Source organism: Verticillium nonalfalfae, assembly GCF_003724135.2.
Source record: "Verticillium nonalfalfae strain VnAa140/NRRL 66861 chromosome Unknown scaffold_255, whole genome shotgun sequence".
Taxonomy (NCBI): Eukaryota; Fungi; Ascomycota; class Sordariomycetes; order Glomerellales; family Plectosphaerellaceae; genus Verticillium; species Verticillium nonalfalfae.
The window spans coordinates 1-17530 of NW_021167480.1; the positions used below are offsets into that span (position 1 = coordinate 1).

General features: G+C 55.8%; 6 protein-coding genes across 6 annotated transcripts; 3 read left to right on the top strand and 3 right to left on the bottom strand.

Moving 5' to 3' along the window:
* Nucleotides 1-910: 910 nt before the first annotated feature.
* On the top strand, nt 911-1570 carry D7B24_004536 (uncharacterized protein; the record flags this gene model as incomplete). The annotated part of the gene is made up of 3 exons (XM_028638704.1): nt 911-919; nt 1056-1123; nt 1201-1570. 3 exons carry the CDS (start codon nt 911-913, stop codon nt 1568-1570), a joined length of 447 nt encoding a protein of 148 aa, XP_028490205.1.
* Nucleotides 1571-2814: 1244 nt separating this feature from the next.
* On the bottom strand, nt 2815-4239 carry D7B24_004537 (uncharacterized protein; the record flags this gene model as incomplete). Its single annotated transcript, XM_028638705.1, has 3 exons — nt 2815-3473; nt 3530-3865; nt 3930-4239. 3 exons carry the CDS (start codon nt 4237-4239, stop codon nt 2815-2817), a joined length of 1305 nt encoding a protein of 434 aa, XP_028490206.1.
* Nucleotides 4240-6109: 1870 nt separating this feature from the next.
* Nucleotides 6110-6445, top strand: D7B24_004538 (uncharacterized protein; the record flags this gene model as incomplete). The annotated part of the gene is made up of 2 exons (XM_028638706.1): nt 6110-6181; nt 6287-6445. 2 exons carry the CDS (start codon nt 6110-6112, stop codon nt 6443-6445), a joined length of 231 nt encoding a protein of 76 aa, XP_028490207.1.
* Nucleotides 6446-10407: 3962 nt separating this feature from the next.
* D7B24_004539 (uncharacterized protein) lies at nt 10408-10808 on the bottom strand (the record flags this gene model as incomplete). The annotated part of the gene is made up of 2 exons (XM_028638707.1): nt 10408-10454; nt 10538-10808. The coding sequence occupies 2 exons, from the start codon at nt 10806-10808 to the stop codon at nt 10408-10410; spliced, it is 318 nt and encodes a 105-aa protein (XP_028490208.1).
* A 3370-nt stretch (nt 10809-14178) lies between these two features.
* On the top strand, nt 14179-15072 carry D7B24_004540 (uncharacterized protein; the record flags this gene model as incomplete). The annotated part of the gene is made up of 1 exon (XM_028638708.1): nt 14179-15072. One exon carries the CDS (start codon nt 14179-14181, stop codon nt 15070-15072), a length of 894 nt encoding a protein of 297 aa, XP_028490209.1.
* A 985-nt stretch (nt 15073-16057) lies between these two features.
* D7B24_004541 (uncharacterized protein) lies at nt 16058-16632 on the bottom strand (the record flags this gene model as incomplete). The annotated part of the gene is made up of 2 exons (XM_028638709.1): nt 16058-16426; nt 16546-16632. 2 exons carry the CDS (start codon nt 16630-16632, stop codon nt 16058-16060), a joined length of 456 nt encoding a protein of 151 aa, XP_028490210.1.
* Between the last annotated feature and the right edge of the window lie 898 nt (nt 16633-17530).

Below are 17530 nucleotides of genomic sequence, written 5' to 3' on the forward strand. Positions count from 1 at the left end.
CCCCCCCTTTTCAGCCCGGGGACTGTTTCCCAACTCTGCCCCCGAAACGCAGTGTCAGTCATTTGGCAGAGAGCAATCAATGCTGCACTGCAACCCTGTTGGGCGGCCCCGGCGGCTAGGCTGCAGTTGGCCCTTTTCGTTTCACAGTGATGAACAAGCGGCCTGGGGCGGGGGACAGGCAGGAAGACGATGACGTCCAATCGCCTGCTGTTGCTGTATTGCAATTGGTATGACATCAAGCATGCCGATGGTTCAGGTTCAGGTGCAGGTGCCAGTGCAGGTGCCAGTGCAGGTGCCAGTGCAGGTTTAGGTTCCGGTTCCGCAAGGCACATACGCGTACTGGCATTGCGAGTTCAGCTCGTTGGTGATGCTCGGTCGCCCGATTCGGCAATTATAGATTTTGGTACTGGAAAGAGCGCCGTAGAGACTCGTATCTAATCGCCGGAGCACGTGTGCAACGGCCGCCAGGTCTTGTGACTTGACTTGGTCCCAGCGCTGGGCGCTAGGACCCAAGTCGCTCACGGTCCAATGAGCGAATCAGCTGGACCACTGGTCTGCCGAGCACCTCATCCAGCTCTCGCGCTTGCATCATCTCGCCTGCATCACCTCGCCAAGCATCGTCAACTGGACGTCCGACCAGCTTCATGCCATGTACACAAGAGGTCCTGCAGACCTTTGTGCAGATCTTTGGGTGACGGAGAGACTCTGCTTCTGACCCTTCTCTTACCAGCGAAGTCGACTCTTTTCACTTTGAGAAGGGGCATCCATCCAGGATCGATATTCATCCCTCATCATCAGGAGAGGTCGTCGCTACATGTCACGACAGTAGAAGCGATATCCTGTACACGAACCGTGACGGCCTTGGTTCATCCTCGTCTCTATCTGGGTCCAAGGTGAAGGACTGCCCGTCATGTTCCAGGTACGTCTCACAAACAACCACTGTCAACCACCTCCCAGCCAGCCTTGGGTCCCCGTCCGCTTGTCAGAGCAGCCAAGCAGACCGTCATCAGGACCCCCGACTTTTACCCCGTGAAACACCTGCTGACGCCTCTTAGCCCAACCCCGAAGACCACCTCCACCTCCGCCTCCACCGCGCCCGCTCCGTGGTCCTCACCTCCGATGAGTGCGTCCCCTCTCGGCCGCTGTCGGCCTCGGCGTCCCCAGACCATGCCAACTAACCACCTCGCCCCGCGCCCGCAGACTCGTCGAGATCCGCGCAGCGCAGCGCACCTTCGAGGGGGCCTACATGCGCACGGCCCTGGGCCAGTTCTCCTTCGCCCTCATCATCCTCAAGATCTTCACGTCTGAGTTCTACGCCATCGGCGCCCTCTTCGCCGTCTACGGCGCCGCCGTCATGCTCGTCGCCATCTACCGCCGCTACGAGGGCAACCGCCAGTTCTTCCTTGCCGCCCCGGACGTCGACGCCGCCGGCGACCGCGACCCGGCCGACGCTGACGAGGCGCCCGCTAAAAGATTTCGCACCTCGGGCAACAGCGTCGCCCTGCTCGCCGGCCTGAGCCTCGCCGCCTACTCGACCCTGCTTGTTCTGACCTGGCAGCTTGTCAGCTAAGGTACTCGGTCGGCGGTCACTGGGGATACATTCTGTGTGTGTCTGTTTGTTTGAAGTGGAGAAACTCACGATGTCTGCATGGTTTTCGGTGATGAATGGATGCCGTCTTCCAGGGCTTTTGTTGCACCGCGAGGCGCTCAGTACAGGAAATTTGAGCCAAGAACGTAATCTAGAAACTCCTCGTGTAGAGCCGTCTATTTGTTTGCCGCCTTCATGTGGCCCATCCTCCACCAAATCCTTTATGTTTGCGTAGGCGAAATGAAACAAGTGTCCTACTATTCCCCATCAACCGTTCGCGCGCCAAAGAAATGATCATATGATAATAAACACACTTTTTAGCCAAGTAAAGAATACATGCCATAAAATCGCAGGACGGGTATCTCAGGAGAGACGCATCAAGCAAAATACTCCCAAAGTCCCACCTCCCCGCCTCCCAAGGCGCACGTATCGAAGTGCCTACGAGAGAAAAAGACCATCGAATCATCGCCCCCAAGCAGCTTGCCCCTGGTAGCTCCCATTCTGACGTTTCTATCAAGTTGTGGAGCGCCCAACCCATGCTCTTCATCGTTCTTCTTTCTTTCTTTCTTCCTTGCTTGCATGGCCAGGGCTTGAAAATTCTCGTCGTGCCCATTTGCGAATGCTGTCCGTTTGTCATGGCTGTGCCCAGGTGCCGTCCGTGTTGAACGCCGCCAATTGCTGTTTCCTCCCTGTTCACCGGGTCATGTCCGAGTCTGGAAACCCCCGAACTAGTGGGAAAACAGACCCCCCTCTCCGAGGGCTCTCCCTTGCATCCTCAACCTTAAACCGACGGCACCTCCCTCACCCACGTTTCCCAGTGCCTTGAGATGTCTTGCAGACCATCTACCCACCAAAAGCATATAACATTCCTCGTCAGTACTCTTTCTCCCAAACCAGAACTTATCCAGAAGAACCTCTACGCCGCGAGGTGTCTGTATGCTGTCAACGTCATCGTTGCCGCACCAGAGTTGGGACCCCTGACTCGCTTAGTGCTCGCCTTTGCGCACACTCGTTCCATCACGACGCTGCGGTTGCCCGATACGTCTTCGTGCATGAACGATCCACGTCTGATCTTGTCGTTTTTCGCGTGTACTTTAAAATCGCTGCCTTTACACCAGCGCGTCCAAGGGTTGAACGAGGGGTATATATATATTTTCTGCCTTTCCTCATGACATCACACTTGGGTCGACAGGTGTGGTGGCAGTGGTGCTCAAGTCGCAGTTTTCCTACCGACCCGAGTAATACATGCCGACGGGTTGCGCAGGGTGGTCATTGGATGTTGGTATCTGTTCACTTGGATGAACAGATGGGTGCGAGCCTTGGTCGCCGTACGCCCAATTCCCGTAACCTTCTCCAGACGGTCTCGAAAATTGATATTGCTGTTGCCACGATCCGTAATTGTTTGATGGCAGAACACCACCAGGAACCGAGCCTCCTTGCGTCATAGTGGAAGCCGGGCCACTTCCGGAAACAGTAACGTTGGTCTGCACAGACTGAGGGTACATGTCAGCAGGCACACTGTGTCCCGTTCGCTCAAACGGCCGTCCGTGTTGCTGTATCGACTGGTACGGCGGGGAAACGTGACTTTCGCTGCTATAAGACACAGCTCGAGGTGGAGCGGGAGCGTAGGCCGTCCAGGGTATGTCTTCCCGAACGCCGTGTTCGGAGTTTGACGCTGACGCCCAGCCTGCTGGTGGGTTTGGTGCATTCGGTGTGTATGGCGAGAAGGACGGTGTAATGGGAGAATCGGTGCCTGCGTAGGCTCTCCAGGACGCGTTCGAGTCAAGCGGTCTTGTGGCGGGATTAGGACTGCCCTCGGCAGCCATCCAATTCTGCATTTGCGGTCCACCCATATCAAAGTGTCTAGAGCTAGCACTCGATGTCACTTGTGTCTTCAGGTCAGCGATCGTTACCGGCTCACGAGGACGCGGCGTTGCTTACATTTCGACTCCGAAGAATAACCTTCAGCATCATTAGTCTTCATACCCAACTGTGGTGCAACATTCTGTGCTCCAGGCACATCTAACGGCGAGTATTGCAAACCCGTAGATAATCCTTCAGGGGGGTGTCGTGGAGCCAATGCGGGCGAGGGAGACGCAGAATCCATCTTGGAGCTGGTGGACGCTCGTGACGGCGCTTTGGGCCTAGTATCGGCGGTCGGCTGCTGGTCGACGGGAAAGAAGCTGCATTCCTTTTTCAGTCGAATACAGTTGACGCAGCGGCCTTGGACATCAGATGTGGATGGGATACAACGGATCTTCCGTCGTCGACAGTGACCTAGCCAACGTGAGTTCTCTGGCCATCTTGGGAACTCGCAAAGACGTCATGGGAATGAACTCACCACAAGCCACCGACGTTCGATGGTAACCCAGTTTGTTCCTCCGCTTGTCCGCGGCAAGAGCGAGCTGAGACGCGTCGGTCGTACTGCTCTGCAGCGGCCTAACGTCAGGCGTAGATGTAGAATGCTTTAGTCTTTGACTGGCAAGTGGAAACGAGTCTTTGCGCACCCCTCCGTCAGTTGTCCGAATTTCCATGGAAGCACTGTTGCTGCTCGGCGGTCCTTCTCGGTAGTCTGAGCCATATCCTACGGCTGGCATGTTGGCCTGCGCAGCATGTGAAGACACTTGCGGAGGCGGGTATTGGTATGCCATGATGGCTTGCCTTGCGTGATCTTTGCTCGATAGCGGTGGGGTAGGGTAATGTGCAGTGTGTTTCTTCTTGTTGAGGGCCAGCGTGGAATCTTTGGCTTTGGAAAGCCCGAGTCGGGACACGAGAAAACCTAGAGAGATGTCACAGGGAGGGAAAGCCTGCAGGTGGTGTGTTTTGTGTTGGCAAGGGTGGGTTCAGTCGAGATTGATGAGCCGACTGTCAAATAATTGGTACTGCGCTTGTCAAAGCCAGCACGCAGCCAAGTGACCACACAACAGGCGGCAAGACGGAAAACGCCGAGACAAACTGGTTGACGGACTATCTCCAAGAGTAGAGGCTGGGTCCTCGATGGAAAGATAAAGGAACACGCTATGGTCTTCCTCGGTCGGATGCTTGGGACAATATGTATGCCCAAAGGCGGGACGAGCTACTAGGAGGGCAAGGCGCGAGTAGAAGGATGGACCAATCGAAATGAGCCAAAGCACTGGAGTTCTGCAGGTGCAGCGCCTGGGATGAGAGGCGTACCAGAGTTGGGAGGTCTTCTGTGGCGGGGGTCTGGAGCCAATCTGCGCCTGGTCGATTCGACACTTCTTCCTTGCTTGTAGCCCTTTATGCGTGCTGAGATGGGAGGTTGACTCGGCTCTCGGGAAGAAGAAGCAGAGAATGGAAGTTGCTGCTGGCCCGATGGCCTTAAAGGCTTTACACAACAACTAAGCGTGTCCTTGCTGGTCAACTATGTGGCGTTTGATGACGGGTATGGCTCGTTTGTTCGTTTGAGCGGGGAGCAAAGACGGATTTTGTGAGCTTGCGACGCTTGCTGGTATTCTATCTTACGATCAGTCTTGTTCCTTCTGGCTACTTCAAGGCCCCAGAGCAGCACTCTATTGTCAAATACTGCCCGAGACTTGTCGTGCGGCTATCAAGGGATGAAGTAATCGGGGAAAAAGGACCAAGGTTTAGTCAAAAGTGGAAGATACACGCTGAAGGTGTGGGAATTCCCCTGAAAATGAAAAATAAATGGGTGGGTGATCTGGGGGTGATCTGGGGTACCGCCGCTTGACGGCCCGTGTTTACTCGACCAAGGTCGAGGTCAAGGCAGAGTCGTGCCACAATGTGCAGGTACAGAAGCCAGCCGCCGATGGTGTTCGGTCCTGCAGCAGTTGTTGGCTTACCTAGGGTGTCTGATAACTTCGAGGGCTCGTTGCAGCTACTGGCATGTCTTTTGGAAGACAAAGGCAGACGATGATAGCTCTATCTTCAGGCTTTGATATGCTGTGTTGCGACCTAAGATTTGTCTTCGTTCCGTAGATTCGTGCGCTATGTGGAACGCAACGCGCGAGTGTACCTTGTTCCGGAATAACGAGATATACAAGCGATATGGCTGTGGTTGTGTCTTTGAAAGCAATGCCGATCCTCCTTGTTTCTCACTTCCTAGACCAAAAAAAGGTTCGGAGAGGGAGCTTTACCCAAGGACACCTAATCTGTAAGTGTCTTCTTCCATCAGTGCCCAGCACAAGGTACGTCGCTTCGCCAGGATCGAACTCTGTGCCCCTTTCTTTGAACTGACTGAGCCGAAGCGGGATCCCTCGGTCTGGTGCGGAAGACAATCCTGAGGGCGATTGGCGATGAGGCGGCGTCGGCGTAGGGCCTTCTCACGGTTGCGTCACGCTTTGACCCAGGAAGTGTCCAGCTGGGTGCTTTGCTGGTAGGTTGGCAGGCGAAATGACAACAGGTTATCCCACACGGGCGGCCGGGGCTTCGTAGCGTGAACCGCTCGTCAGATCGGATGGTTGATTGACTCTCCAAGTCTTACTGGCCATAAGCACTCTCCCGTTAATGCGACGATTTGAACCTGCTGGTCGTCGGCTCACAATGGCTCTTTCGACGTCGCCTCTGTCGTCCGGTGGTAGGCCTCTCAAGGGCAGGGCCTCGTGCGTTTCCCAGGTATGAGTACTGGGCCAGGATCCCGCACTAGCTCTGAGGCAATCTGGGGCCGTGGTGGAGGCAAACCTGGTATGACAAGAAGAGAGCACCGCACTTGAATTCCAGCAAGAGTTTGAGAGTATCTGCGAAGCGGAATATCTCACGCCGGAAATCAGTCGGTCGAGCCGTAAGGAGACTGGTGAGCGTCAAGGGAACAAGGGTTCCGAGGTTGTCGGAGAGCTTGCAACGGATGGTGCCGGTCGTGGTAACCAGGTTGGAAGGTAACCGCCCCCTCCACAAAGGGATCGGTCCTATACTTCAGGGATCCTCAGAGGGGAAGACATGTGGAAGGGTTATGAGCTGGCACAGCCAGTTGTCCGATGAAGGGGGGTGGCTAACAGGGGGGGCAGGAATAAGAAGCAAGATAAAAATGGACCTTGAAGAACTTTGCGGTAACTATGCAATGAGAGGCATGGACGACAGGGAAAAGAAAGGGTGGTCTCTCTTATTTGGGCTTTGGTCAGAGGCTGAAACTCCATGGGCGAAGGCGCTTCCTCGGATCGCTATATGGAACTGCTTCGATGGCTTCTGTTTGACATGCCTCGAAATGCCTTGTCGTTGGATTGTGCCCCAAAGTATCTACTCGTCGAAGGGTGAACTGGGCCTGACGGCAAGCCAGATAGATCTTTGGCGCTGCAGACGACTGCCACAGACTACAGCTGAGCAGAAAAACCTCCCACACACCCCTTCAGCTACGGCCGGACCATGACGGTACCGCCAATGGTCGCGCTTGGGCGGGGAGGGGGGGGGGGAGGAGGTGTTGTATCGTCTCATACGCAAGACATTGGACCATGGTTAGCATGCTCTGCTCAGATCCCCCTGATTCCATTCCTCTCCCCATGGCTCATTCTCGATTGATCAGAAACAGACATGCCATGTTGATTTCGCATCCGAACCCTATCCCATCGAACTTGGTGACAGGGATCCCAGAAGGGGGTGGGCCAGCCATCCGGGAAAGATCGAGAAGACTGGCTAGTAGATGACGACTTGCTAAACTACAGTCAGTGCATCCCTGACGGAGTGATGCAGCTCAAGAAAGTCTATAGAGAGGGGGACCTGGGCCCGGAGCATGCGCTGTGTGTGGAGGCAAGCTGCAGGGGCGCGCTCTGAGGCCTGAGAATCTGCGATGCGTCAAGGCGGCAAGCATCGGCTGTTCTCGCTTGCGTGCACGGAGATGATCGTGCTCAGATCTCAATAGTATCGTCGTTGATAAAAGACGAGGTCCATTTGTTGTTGGTTGAGCTAGTATGTAACTGTGCCCAAAGACACGACGTGGTGGTGGTGAATTGGCTAGGGGCACGTACCATGGATTCGCGCCAACGCAAATCTGCCCCTCGTCCCATGCCGAAACCTGTCAGGTCAGGAAGTAACCGAGTCCGGACTCTGCCGGTGTCGTCTCTTGGCAGCCCTCCCATGACCGGGATCAAGAGCCATATTCTGTGACTGTCACTGCCTTATTTGGGGACTGGAGAGTTTCTTGGTTCAGTTGTGCTTAAACCGGAACATCATACAAGTTAAAGCGAGAGGGGATCTCGATGTGGGAGCCATACATCTGGAAAGTGGTCCCTGACTCTGAGGACGCAGGAAAAAAGGGCTCGTAATAGCGTGGTGGAGGGGAGGTCCATATGATCAGATTTGGCTGCCGCAGCAATCGAAATCCAGCCAATTTCCACAGCCGTAGTTCATATTCATAACCCTCCGGGCCGGCAGTAGCGAATCAGCAAGTCTCAGAGGTTTTCAGCGGTTTGCTTGCACCATCCTACAGGGCTTGCCAGCCGAGCTTCGGGGTGACTAACGGGGCAGAAACAGGAAGACTACCTGTACAAGCCGTTGTTGTGCCGAGAAGTTTTGTGGCGACCCGAAGAGCAATCAGCAATTCACAGTCGGCTAGTACTTGATGGGTTCATGCCTTATGCTCAAGCAAGTGGCAAGGAAGAAAGGTCAGCTCGTAGTGTCAGCTTGTCGTTTCAGTCAGTACAACTTTGAGACCACTAACGTCATTTTCTCCGCGGCTGTTGTCGTAGTCAAGATGCCTCGTCCAAGATGATGGAGCATTGTATGATCTACACGACCGGAGCGGGAAGGTGATGCTCCTCGCGCCAGAGTCTGGAAGGGTACACGAAGAGGTTGCAGGACCAGACGGAAGTCGAGATAGGACGAACTCTGATCTGGCCACGCGCTGGAGATGGTATGTGGGCACCCTTGATGCCGCGCCAGTTGTCGATCAGGGCTGATGTGCAGCTAGGATCCGTTGACTTACGGGAGGACCTGCCTCTTGATGAGGGCCCCCACATCCACCTATGCCTGGGGCAATAATCAGCGAGCGCCAGCGGCGAAGCCCTCCTGAAAATCAAACACTTCTTGATTCAGCCTAATGGACAATATCGGACGGCGTTGCAGCTAGCCAGGTCTGGCACCACTAGCTCGGCTCCTTAGGACTTGAGGGCTTGTCATGTCAACTCCAGAGCGCTAAATGAATAAGTAATTCAAAACATGCATAGGGCAAATGGCGCTTCCAAGTGCCGCCGATCCAGGTCGGTTGCTTAGCTCGTTCGCGTGGTTTAATGCCGTGGCTCGGCTGGAGAAATGGGCCCTCGCCCCTCGTGATGGCATACTCCTCAACGTTGAGACGCCGATACCTCGCGGCGGCGAGCAGCTGGTAGCCGTCGGATGCTACAAAGCTTAGGCATAATGGAGTATGTCACAGTGCGTCCTTTCGACGAGCGCGAGAACCGTAGACACAGGAATGGATCCGTCTCGCGTCTGGTCTAGGGTAGGAAAGTCAGCTGCAATGCGTTGTGAGAAGCACGGAAAATCGGGGTCCGGCACGTCAAGGACTGTTCGTATGGCCATGGGTACGTGCCCTGGCATGCGACATGCGACATGCAACCTGAACGGAGAGAGACCTCGCCTCGACCCAGCTCACATCTCAGCAGCTTGCGTGCTCGTGCCGCTCCGTGGTGCTGACAACCTGGTCTTCGGCCCGGGGGGTAGACAGTCGCGAGGCTGTTCTGACTGGGAGGCTGGGGAGCATCATCAGAAAACAGAGTTTGGCCATGAGACTCATCTATCTCGAGACATCAATCTAGACCCGACTGGAGGCTGGGCGAATGGGGCCCAAGCTGAATCTTCATGATAGGCATCATTTGGGACCAGAAAATGCAGGGCTCCACAAGGAACGACAGATAGTCGGTTCGGAGGGCCAGGACACCCAACTTCCGATTGATTACAGGGGAAGTTGCGCATCGCCATCAAGCGGTGAGAGGTGGGGCTATCCCGTGCATCCAGAGTGATGAATCCGACGTTCCGCCGCCGTTCAGTGTCGGCGCCTTGTTCAGGACTGCATGTCTGGCTTCTAGAAAGGAGTCAGGGTCTGAAGAAGCAGTGAGGATCGTCGTCAATGGTGTCGGAGGGCCTGCTAGTGCTCGGGATTGGCGTCCGTCAGCCCCGGCCAGGTGCATCAGACACTGTTGGTCCCCTGTGCGTGACCTGGCAGAACTTGAGCGACCTGGGGGTTGGGTGACGAGGAGGCGAGGATGCGAGGCGGCGAGCGGGAGAGGAACGCCTGCGATTCTGGACCAGTGAAATCGAAGCAGGTTTGGGGAAGAGGGTCGGTCCATCTTTTGTGTCTGGGATCCGAGGAACTGGCTCTGGGAAAAGGAAAAGTGAGATTAGAAAACATCCGAAGAATGGGCAACGTAAAGGTTGAAGGCTGTCACGACAGGCATGGCAGGGTGCGAGGGCCAAAGGTGCCCGCGTAGCCTACCTCACCTAGGTACCTACCTACCTTGCCTTCCCATGGTACCTACCTAGACGGGGGGGGGGAGGGTGAGGGGAAGGACGCAAGGCAGCTCGAGTGTGGGCGAGAAGGGCAGCTACATTGGTGTTAGGCTCCGCATGCAGCTCCTTCCTCTTTGCACCGCCCGCCTCCTTCATTGACTCTGTCAATCTGTCAATACTCACTTAGGTACCTACAGTACACCTACCTACAGTACACCTACCTAGTTGCCTATGTGAAAGATGCGATCAGAAGCAGCAGGTGACTTCATGAAGCCGAGATTGCGAGACCTGCCATCGAGGAGAGCAAGAGCGACACGGCACACTCGGCGGAATGCCTCTGGCACCTGCAAATGCAGCAAGAAAGTCACCCACTGACGCCACGCAACCGATCTACGGACCCGAAGCAACTACGACAGAGCACCGTCACACCAAAAGGAAGGCGTATGTCTTGATGCTGCATCACAAGACAACACCTCTGGCAGCAGCAGCAGATCTCAACCTGCCTCACTTGCCTACGGTAGGCAGGCATCTAGGTACCTTGTGCAGTTGACATGTCACCTCTGAATCCTTGATGTGAGAACCCTTTGACTTGGTCGTTTTGCCAGTTTCCAGCACCTTCTTCCATCTTCATCTCCAAGGAACCTCCGACCGGGTTAGGAAAAGAAAAAGGGAGAAACTTAATATCCTTACAACCCTTGGTGACCGCTTCGAGCGTCATATCAATTACGCAGAGCACGGGCAATGGTTTCTTCTCCATTTCACCGACTTGCTCTGTTGCGCCAGACTCCTCGCACAGGGAACGCGCCATCGCGCCATGTATTGCCTGTCTCACTGTCATATCCCGTCCTAACTCACCGACTCTGGCCCAATGATTACTTTACCAGGTGTGAGGCGGTATCTTGTCTCCAGTCGTCCGCCGTCTCACCTCCAAGACAACCACGTGCCTCGCATCGCCTTTTCATAGTCCAAACCCGCCCTCTCGATGCTGCCTGAACACCCATCTTGCTTCTCCTTTCGTCAAGACAACCACGACGCTCGCTCTTCTCGGATTTGGGCCAAGCAGCAACCAGTCTTCGCCTTGACGAACCCCCACAACTTTCCTCCAACATTCCTCAACATCGTCGCGAGGAGAAATCAACTACCGCGCTTAGCACCTTTTTGGCTAGACAAGCTGAAAGTGGAACAGTCGTCTCTTCATTGCTTCTGCTCGTCGGTGAAAACTAGCCAGCAAGGGACCCTGTGTGGTCTCGACGCAATTAGTATTATACCGCGGCCAAGATTTGCTGCCAGTCATGCCGTCAGTCCTCGAATTACCAGCAGCAGCTCCTCGACATAGCACTTCAGCTCGGAGCAATAGGTCCTGAAGTCGACGCCACAATGCTCAACAGTCAACGTCTGGCTGATTGACCCCGGAATGGCTGATCTGAATATCAGGGTGCAAGACAGCAACCTACCCAACAGAAGACGATAACATCTTCATTGGCTCTAGCGCAGCTGGTAAGCTCGGGGACTTGTTGAACCACTGACATCAATAGATATTGACGGCCGTCAGCCTCGGCATGGTGGACCGCTTGGCTGCTCCCAAGGCAGTTATGGCGAAGGATGCCCTCATTTGACCGCCGTGTCCAAACCAGTGCCTCCTCTATTGAGCGGCCAGCCACTGAGCTCCTTGGGTCTGCCAATATCTCCCCCACGCTAGTCCCTGGCTGTGTGCTCATTCTCCCCCCTCTGCTGGCATTCCGAGCTTCTCCCAATCGAAGCGTGGGTAAGTTGCCTCACTCTCCGAGCATCCAGACGGACCAGATAGGCTCCTGCACTAAACCCAGGCTGGATATTGGAGATTTGCATCAGGCGAAATAGCGTGGGGGAAACACGAATGTGTTACGTCCCTTTAGTGCGCTAGACGCTGTCCAGTGCAAGGACCTGTGCCCACGTCGGAGGGGTAGAGTAGTCTGGTCTGCACTGGTTGTTCTTGATGCCAGTGGTGCATGTCAGCGCGAACCTGGCCCCTGTCATGGGCAGATGATCGAGTGCCGAGGTGAGAATGTGCTGTACAGTAGAGCAGCGACCCGGCAGGTGCATCACTATGTTAAGAAGCAAACTGAAAACGGAAGGATCTCTTTTGATAGGACTTAAAACCTATTCTCCACGAGCGTCAACGTTAAGCTACAATATGCGTCTCACTTCGCACGGGGTTTTGTAGGTAGTCTGCAAAGCTCAAAGCCATCTTGGCTCCATGATGGGCACCGTGGAGAACCTGTGCTTTGCAAGTCAACTCGTTCCACCTAGACACTTCTACACCTGCCGGAGCCATCTCCAGCAGGTACTCTGTATCTCCAGGGGCGGCATGATCGGCCTTGTATGTGTGCAGGCCTTGTATGTGTGCATCCGGCACGTTGCTGTGAGCGCCATAGGCTAAGGCATACGTGCGGCAGTCCGTCTGTCGTCTCTGCGGGCGTCAGGCCAAACAGTTGTTTGCGATGAAGAAACACGGGTCAGCTTTCAGCAAACCTCAACCATGTCTTGTCGACCCTACGCCGAAGGGCGGTAGTCCCCTTTGGCAGCCGCGTCCATTGGGAGTTTCACCACAATCTACACGGAACCATCGGGCTTTGCGAACTACTTTACACGCTTTGGCTGTAGGTTTGGATATCAATGGCTTGTGCTTCAGTTTATATTCTGACCTCAAACTGTTCCGTGGTACGTGGCCATGACCGGTCTCACGGTCAATGTTCAGGTCGAGGGATTGTCGAGCATCACACCACGCCTCCACCTGCCGGTCAATGATGCTTCAAGCCAGCATATCGATGAGTTATTGATAGACTGGTTTGTGGACTTTATTTAATTTTGATTGTGTTTTAATGTTTTTGGTTGTTGGCTTTCCTGTGGCGCTACGTTTTGTCGACAATGGCTTGCGCAACTCAATACAGAACATAGTCTTTAAAGGCCCTGCGGTCACATGCCATGCCCGCTTCGTCGCTATTCTGAAGATCTAGAGCGTCAGGGAGGGAAATATCCATGCCTCATTACGCAACCGGTCACCCTGCCTGGCCCTAGGTTGCGTGTTGTGCGGTGCGAGTGGTTGAAGGTGGTTCATTTAAGTATGGCAGCATATAAAACTACTCTCAAAACGAAACAGACCATGGTCCAGGTGCCCTTTAAATAGTACTCAGTACATTACAAGTGCGGGCCAGGCTCTGGAGCATCATTGTCGCCGTGTAGACCAGCGTGGCATCTACATGCAACTTTGTGACCATGGACGAGACCTTTACATGCAATGTGAGCGGCCATCCCAGGGCATGAACACACAGGCTGAGCTAAGTAGACACAATGTTCTATGAGGTTGCAGTGAGTGTCGTGAATCACCGGCAGTGCACTAATCAGGTCGACATCCAATTTAGTCTCGACCAGATTATCGAGCGAGGAGTGTATATGGCATGCCACTCGGCATGTGTGGCAAGGTGCCTTGGAGCCAGACCTAGTAATACAGATCAAGCAGTACGACCGGGAACGGCTCATTTGCCGTTTGCTTGAGTTTGGCGTGCTGAACTGTATGAGAGGATGCAAGACTCCGTGCAGCGTGCCGCTGCCAGCAGGACATTCCTCTGGTCGAACGGCATCAGAATCACCAAAGCATCGATGTTGGTCGTAAGCCTGGCGACCCGGAGTCAACAGGGCAGCATGGGCGTCGACAGGTAGGCACAGATTTGATGTTCACTTCTCAGAAGCCGTATACTGGTCGTCGGTGTGTCGTCGAATTTGTACCCCCTCCGGTTTCCGACAGCTTGCACCCCCGCCCCCGTCTTTACTCAAAGGAGGCAGAGCTCCGGTTCCCCTCTTGTCACGATCGTAGCAACCATGGTGCAAAGCAAGATCGAGACTCGTGGATCAACAAGAACACGAGGGAACTGGTGCAAGTGGGCTGTGGTGCTGGCCCCCAGCAAACTCGACCGTTCATGAGGTGGTTGTCCGTGTATTCCTTTGCGATTATGGACTCCACTACGCGAAGGATTCCGCAACACGGCAACTCGAATGTCAACCCGCCCAGCCTGGGCGCGCCCTTCCCATGACTCACTGCGTCAGTGGCTTCAGTTCTGACATATAAACAGAATGGAATGGCAACGCGCCGCGACAGAGCACGATCGTAGTCAGGCTTTATACAGCAGCGCATCATCATAATGGTCACAAATCACCTGGCGGGCAAGGTCGGTTCTCATGTCTCTCGAGACCTTGCGCAAGACTTGGAATCTATCCAACATATCCTCACCGACACCCGCCTATCCATTCCTGCCCTTCAATTGCTCTTAAAAACAGGCAACCAATGTTCGATACCATCATTAGACAAAGATGATGCCATTACCAACGCGGCCCTCGAGGAACTCGTTCAAATGGACCTCGTGACGGCAACGGACCCGCCGAAATTGACGCCACGGGGTGCGGCCTGCACGCAAGCCGCCCTGAATCACCACGCCGGCCCCGTAGACCGCGCAGCGCCATCACCGCCGGCCGTCCGCGTCCTCCCCGGCTACCGACCGGGCTTCCTCGCCCGCTGCCTCGACATGCACATGGCCTACTACCACGCCATCACAGGGTGGGGCCTCGCCTTCGAGACGGCCCTCGCGCGCGACTTTGGCGACATCCTCGCCCGCCTCGCCTCGAGCCCGACGTCGCAGGTCTGGTCGGCCCTGGGACCGGACGACGGCATCCTCGGCACGGTGCTCCTCGACGCGAGCGACGCCGACGTCGCGGGAGCCGCGCCACGCCGCCGGAGCGCGCAGCTGCGGGGCTTCATCGTCGACCCCGCGGCGCGGGGGCTGGGCGTCGGTCGGAAGATGCTCGACGCCGTCATGGCGCACGTCCGGGCGGCGGGCGTGGAGGAGGTGATGCTGCACACGATGGGCTCGCTCGAGGCGGCGGTGCATCTGTACCGCGGGGCCGGGTTCGTCGTGGAGAGCGTGTACGAGCAGGTCGTCTGGGAGGTGAGCCTTCCGCAGATGAGGCTCATCTGGCGGGCGGACGGCGCCGCCGCCGCCGCCGCCGCTGTGCAGGCCGCGGAGCTTGGTCCCTTGTGAGGCGGCGCAGTGAAGCGCCTCTTGGTATGTAACCATGCATCGTGGGTGCTTGACTGTGGAAAGGGGTGAGAGTGGTGATGCCTCGTCATGGGGATTTGTCGTTTTGCATCTGGCCAGTGATGCTGCTACGAGAATGAATGCGTGTGCACTTTTGGACAGGATAATGAGAGCGTGGAGGGACGAAGTGAGGTCAACGCAAGACCGAGAAACAGCCTCGTTGAGACGTTTTGATAGAGGGGAGATGAAACCAGGCGGCCGAATACTTCATGAATATATATCTCTTTCCATGGTGGCGAAGTCAAACCGCGCCCTTTTCATTTTGCATCTAAACAAGGCAAGCGATACTGGGCTTATCGACGACATGTGTGATAGCTCTGCCCGTACTGCCCCCCACTGCACAGCTGTCTCCTCATCCAGCTCTGTTTATAGCCCTTCAGGTCAGGTAGCCAAGGTCCTCTGCGTGGCTTCGTATTGGGTCTGCTCAGGCAACCTGCGATCACGGCGTACCGCTATCTTTTCTCCTTTTGCCGCTTAAAAGCTGCGCGACGTGCGTCTCCCGCTTTTTCCTTCTTCCTGCTTCTGACAGCAATCGACCTTCCAAGTCCATATCCTCGATGTTCAGCAGAGACTCCTCGCTATCGCCATGATGACACCTGGTGGTTGCGCACGAGACAAGACGAAGACAGTGCCGGAGAAGACGGACGCGCTGGCTCGTCGACCAAGCTACCATTGTCATGCTTCTCACACAGTATGTCGCCCACGGACGTAGGTCCAGCTTGCATCGTCAGCAAGACGCGCCTATGTTAGTCGAGAGAGGGAATTCAAAAGCGCGAGCACGTGCGTGAGAAGGAAGTGCAGACACGCCTGCTTCTCCCACGGTTGACTTGATGCGAGGCGTCGCCTGTCCATGTTTGTCCATATATCCTGGGGGGGCATCGCTTCATAGAGGCACATTCCATGTCTGCTTGCTCCGTTTCCTCTCGTCTCAGACAGCCACAGACGTCCAGACCCAGCGCAGAAGCGACACGCTCGTCCACGCGGCGACGGCGACAAGGGCAGCCAGGGCGGCGGCGACGTGGGTGCGGATCTCAAAGGCATCGGCCATTTCCATCTTGGCCAGCTCCTTCTGCTTCGTGCGGTAGTACCCGCCCGTCGTCTGGCCACGACCGCCTCCTGCCGCGCTCGGGGGTTTCCCCCCGTCATGCGCGTGAGCGGGCCGGTAGACCAGGTGGTGCAGCCACGCGGGCAGTCTGCTGTCGCTCTGACGGCCGCGGTAGCGCATGAGCGTGTAGCGCAGATCGACCCAGGCGAGGGAGACGAGGAAGGAGACGAAGATGACGGGCGTCATGATCAGCTGGGGGTCTTGTCAGTGTACATGTTCTTGATGGCTCGAGGATTACGGGCGCGCGTGCATTGCGCTGCGGATGAAGGAACTTCATCGAGGCTTCTCGCCGCCCGCTGATGGGATCGCACCTTGTAGAGGGTCATCTTGTCGACGGCGGCGGCATCGCTGCTGCCCCGCGTCGTGGTGACTTTTGTCGCCGTGACGGATGACGACATGGCAGCCGTGCGCTGGAAGCTGGAAGCTGGAAGCTGGAAGCTGGAAGGAAGCTCTGGCGGGGGTGGTGAGAGGATGAGGTCAGTGGTGGGGACCTTCCTGTACCTGGGCTGGCAGGTACCGTGATGCCGTAAGGGACGGAGATGGCTGGCGGGTGGAGGCGGCAGGTGCGATTGAATATGGTAAGAGTCTGGCGACGGGAGTCGAGATTCCAATACGGCGTAATCATGCTATATGACTGAAGACGTATCCGTCATTCTTCAGGACAAGCTATGCCTTCCTCGTACTTCACATCTCGATTGCATCAGCGAGCGACCAAGCCCGCATCGGGACCCTCGGTTTCGGGGGCTTCGGGGCCCAGTCGCACTGGCCATCCTGACGGCCGTCCCGCACCTCGCCTCTCCATTGGCGGATCCGCAGGGTGTCCCTAACGGAGGAGGGAAAAGCCCTGGAGCGACAATCGGGGAGCAATGACGGAGCACCAGTTCCAGTTCCACACGGCTAACCAGATTGTTCCTGGCATTCGTAGGTGGAGGGATCCAATGTACGCCTTTGTTTTGACTTTGCTGATTCCCCTGTTCGCTATCGCACTCGCAATTGTGTCCTGGAGCCTGCAACGTGGGGTGCGTCGGGTAGCAAGGCACGATGCAAAATCGTCGCTCGTTCTCACCCGAGGTCGCTGCAATTCGAGGACGATGCTGCTGAGCCACCAAGGTACGACGGCTGGGCCCATCGAATCAACCTAGCAGTTCAGTCCTGCCGATGCGTGCACCATGTCACATCAGCCCTACTGTGTCCGCGTCGCGACAATCTCGCATTTGATATCTATGCCTTTTTTATGTCCTTTCCCCCCTTCGGCTTACCCATGTGGCACCATCACCACATTGCGTGGGCCTAAGC